The sequence below is a fragment of the Egretta garzetta genome, unplaced genomic scaffold (assembly GCF_000687185.1).
Source record: "Egretta garzetta isolate BGI_Z169 unplaced genomic scaffold, ASM68718v1 scaffold576, whole genome shotgun sequence".
Classification (NCBI taxonomy): domain Eukaryota; kingdom Metazoa; phylum Chordata; class Aves; order Pelecaniformes; family Ardeidae; genus Egretta; species Egretta garzetta.
In genome coordinates, this window is record NW_009260074.1 from 180,210 (window position 1) to 184,730 (window position 4,521).

The following is a 4,521-nucleotide window of genomic DNA, read 5'->3' on the forward strand; positions in this document are numbered from 1 at the left end:
CACACACACTCTGCTCCTCCCTGAGACCATGGAAGATGACGTGGACTCCCCCAGAGCACCAGGGTGAGCCCTCAGCCCTTCCCGAAGCCAGAGGGATCCCCGCATCCCCATTCCCATGGGAGCGCGGTCCCATCCGGCCCCGCAGACGTGCACTTACAGAGATTCAAGGGTGACATCTCCTCCCGCGGGGACCAGGCTCGGTCGGATGGGTGAGGTTCTCCGTGAAGTCCTCCCGACATCATCTCCCGTTTGATTTCCACCCTCAGTTGATCTTGTTTGAGTTTCTTCTGCAAGGAGGGAGGAGAAAGGCCTGGAAACATCTTCCGGGCGGTGGGAGGTGGGGACGAGGTAGGAGATTGCCCCATGGGGCTGCCAGGTTGCTGGACCTTCTTGGTGAGGGTAGGGATGTGAATCTCTCCGGGACCTCGCGGCTCCAAGGATCCTATGCTGCCCAAGAGGGTCTTGGCCATGGCTTTTTGCCCGGGACCGGCAGGATTAGAGGCGCTGCTCCGCGGTTGGGTTCTCCGTTTGAGGATCTCCCGTAGGGTATCGATGGGCGAACCGTTGACGTACCACTCGGTCACCCCCATCTGTCGGAGGTGGGATCGAGCGTGGCTCGACAGCCCCTTGCGGTTCTCGAAGTATTCGCCGCAGAATTCGCAGCGGATATCTCGCACCGGCTCCGACCCCTGACGTACCACTCGGTCACCCCCATCTGTCGGAGGTGGGATCGAGCGTGGCTCGACAGCCCCTTGCGGTTCTCGAAGTATTCGCCGCAGAATTCGCAGCGGATATCTCGCACCGGCTCCGACCCCGAGGCTGACTGGGATAACGCGGACACTCGTGTCCCTTCCCTGCTCGTGTTCCCGGGAAGCGGCGGGGAGGGGGGGAAGCATCCAAGCCCAGGCACCGTGGGGCAGAGGAAGGGCTCTGGATGAAGACACGCTCCTCGGACACCACGGTGCCGGTGGCACCGGGACAAACGCCGCGTGCCCAAACCGAGGGCGTCCCTGCTAATCCCGGTGCTGGATGCTCAGCCCTGGAGCTGGGAGGGGGGGATCTCCTGCCTCGGGGAATCCCCCGATTCACGGCACGTTGATGAAGAGGAAGATGAAGCGGGAAGAGGTTTTACCACCAAACCCAAGCCACAACCTGCGCCACGCAATATCCTGGAGGAGAAGCGCAATTTCACCAGCGCTTATCCACCCTCCAGCTGGCAGAGGGGAAGGGAGAAACCATCGGCGCTGCATCAGGATGGGGAAATCGAGGCAGATCCCTGCTCCCAGGCACCACGCAGCCATCCCCGCTGGTGGAAAGAGCTCAGCGGGGAGGCCGGGGTGGTAATTTCTAACCTGAGTTGGGATTTTGGGCCGAGGAAGGGACCTACGGAGAGGGAGCAGAGGCATCGCGGCAGCCAAAACCCTGCTGCGGCTTCGCTTTCTTGCCCGGCAAATGGGAATGAGGGAGAAAATCGGCCGATTCCTCGTGCCATGGCTTGGGGTCTGTCGGCTGCTGCAGCCCGCCGGGCACTTCGCTCACGCCAAGCTGAGCGACCCGCCAAGAGGCCGGTTACTCTTACGGCTTCGTTAGCAGGCAGCCCTAACGAAGAGGAATTACGGCGCTGGCTACGCCACAGGCATAAAGCCTTTTTCTGTTGGTGCTCCGAGTCTTTAAAGGGCTGCGAGGACCAGCCGGGGCCAAACCCTGCGTCTTCTGTCACCGGCGGAGGAGCGGCACCCCCGGAAAGCATCTCTGTCCCGGGAAACCCACGGGCGCATCCTCGCCACCCGTCAGCATCCAGCTCTGCCATCCCGGAGCTTTTTGGCTTGGGAAAAGCAAGATGGTAGCCGGGATGGAGCGATTTGATAGCCCTTTGGCTGCAAGAAACCTCGCAGGGCTAGGAAATCCCCAGCCATGGGGATTTCGAGGGATATCGGATCCCTGCAATGAGGGAAGGAGTGTATACAGCAAACGTGAGGATGGCATCTTCTGCTTTATCGCAGGAAACGACCCCAAATGTGCCGCAATTCCCACCGGGGAAGATGAAGTCAGTGCTGCCAGCGGCGGGACGGGCTCGCTGGGCAAGCCCGCTAACGAGGATGAAGAACTAACGAGGCAGAGAAGCCAAAAGAGCCCTTTTTGAGCTGGTGATGAAGACGTTCCCAGCAAGACGCGGTGCTCTGGGAGAAGGCGGCAAGAGCCGGCTGCTGCCGGGAAAGCCACTTTGGTCCCAAGGCGTCGGAATAAGTCACCGATGGAGCTTGGGGATGAAGAGGGACACAGCAGCACCAGGGCTGCAGGGCCAAGATCTGTGGCAGCGCCTCTCCGAGCGCATCCGACGCTGGAAATGGGAGCAGGGAACGGGCTGACGCCGGCCAAACCCACCGCGCTCCGTTGGGAAAGGGGAGACGGCTGTGCCGGATTGAGCCGCGGCGCGGGAGGGTGCTCGATGCCAGCGGAACCGCGGCCCGGAGGAGGCGAGAGAAATGGGGAAGAGAGATGTAAAGAGCTCAGAGGATGGAGAGCCAGCGGTTTTCCTGAAATCCCGATGGGAACGCCCGTTTGCCCAGTCAGGGAAGACCGTTCCCTCCAATAGGCCAAGTGGCCGCGTATCTCCCCGGCACGGTGGTTACCGAACGCCGGCTCCTCCACCGAGCTCTGCGCCCTCCCAGCCACCGAGGGGTGCCCGGCTTGGCAGGAGCAAGATGGGAGAAGCCGGGGATTTCCCCTGCCCTCAGCTGAATGGAAAACATCGAGGAAAAAAACAAAACAAAACAAAACTCACTTAAATTGAGGGGTCCTTCCTCATCCGCCTGCGGCCACTGTGCTTTTGGGGAGCTCTGCAGAGGGCTCAGCGAGAGCTTGGAGCTCTTCTCCTCGGGGTTTTTCGGAGATGGGGACCCCGAAAGAGCGGGCGGCACCTTCTTAAGGATGGGGGATCCTGGTTGGGAGAGGTTTTTGGAGAAGCCGGGAGGGGATTTGATAGCTTTATTAACAGGACCATCCGGCAGGCGATCGCCGGCCTTGCCGAGGGCCAGGAGCGTGGGTCGAGGGGAGCCGGTGGTGGCATCTTTGGGGGAACCGGATTTTTTGCCAAGGGTGGGAGACATGGGGCTGCCGTCGGGTTTGCCTTTTTGTTTCATCAGTTCGTAAAGCAAATCGATGGGAGCCCCGCTGCTCTGAGCAGCCCCCAGCCACTCTGGTTTTTTTCCCCCCCGTGAGCGATTTTTACCACCCCCAACCCTAATTTTGAACATTAAGATGCTCCGCGCATCCCTGTGCAGGCAGGAATAAAGCGGGGAAGAGCGAGCGGAGCTGTGGGAGGACAAGGATCGCTGCTCTGGGGTGGAAGGAGGCCGGATTTTCCCGCTTGAGGATGTTTTCCAGAGTGATTTTGGAAGCTTTGCCCATAATTCGGTGAGCCGCAGGCAGGCTCCGAAGCCCAGCCAGTGAGGGAGAGGGATCTTAAAGTGATTGTTTTAGGGAAACATCGTTAATTAGGAGAGGAAGGACTGACTGACGTGGTTTAAGGAGGACAGGAAATGCACATAGGTCCTGGCGAGCTTTGGAAAGCTGCTGGCACCGGGGAAAAAAACCCAATGTAAACCAGTGATACCAGAGTACAACACAGCTACCCTCTTAATTAGAGAATTAATTAAGTAAAAGGACCTGAAAATCGTCCCCGATCAGGTTAAACAAACACCTGCCAGGTTTCCCACTCTCTCCTCGCAGCAGAAACCCAGTGCTCAGCTATCGGAGACAACAAGAAGCCAGGAAAAACACTCACTTTTGGAGTCCTGAGGCTCTGGTTTGCTCCCGGGCGGCTCAGGAGACAGTTTGGTCCCTATCCTGGTGGGGGGTTGATCCAGCTGCCCGGCAGGAGCACTTTTTTTCGGCAGAGGGGGTGAACCCACCTCCATGGCCACCAGTTCTTCCTCTTCCGGAGCCAGGACTGCCAAGAGAAGGAGATCGTTAGCCCCCAAGGGCAGATAACACAAGGGAGGTTGGGGTGAGGTGAGGTGGCTTCATCTGGAGCAGCTTAAACCTTTGCTAAGAGCTCAAGGAGGAGAAAGGATGCTGTCACCGCAGAGAATGGGGCTCTGCCCGGGGCTGGTGGGTGCTTTTAGAGGGGGACACCTGCCCTGGTGGCAGATGACGAGCCACTGGGACAGTGGTGACCTGCCAGGGGGATTTGGGGGTGCTTAGGGACAGTGGGAGGCGAGGAGGACGGTGGCATCTCCCTGAGGAATGGGAGACGGTGGCAGGTCTCTGCGGAGGGGGGACACGGTGGCAGCACTCTGTGCGTGTGGGGACACACAGGAAGGTAGCAGCTCCCCGGGGTGGAGGGGAGGACAGGAACATAAAGGTGGCATCTGTCTGCGGTGGGATGGATGGAGACAGCTCCCAGTATGGGGGGAGGACAGGGACAGTGGCAGCTCCCTGCCAGGGAGGGGAGAGGGATGGTGGCAGCTCCCTGCAGGGAGGAGAATGGGGAAGAAGGCAGCTGCCTGCAGGGAAGGG

The 4,521-nt window shown here is 59.8% G+C and overlaps 1 protein-coding gene across 1 annotated transcript in view; it reads right to left on the bottom strand.

Moving 5' to 3' along the window:
* WIZ (WIZ zinc finger) overlaps positions 1–4,521 on the bottom strand; it is a 74,044-nt gene that overhangs the window by 9,093 nt on the left and 60,430 nt on the right. Inside the window, 4 exon segments of the mRNA XM_035896788.1 lie at positions 158–689; positions 692–819; positions 2,786–3,199; positions 3,788–3,952. Of these exon segments, the coding sequence (XP_035752681.1) occupies positions 158–689; positions 692–819; positions 2,786–3,199; positions 3,788–3,952 (1,239 nt within the window).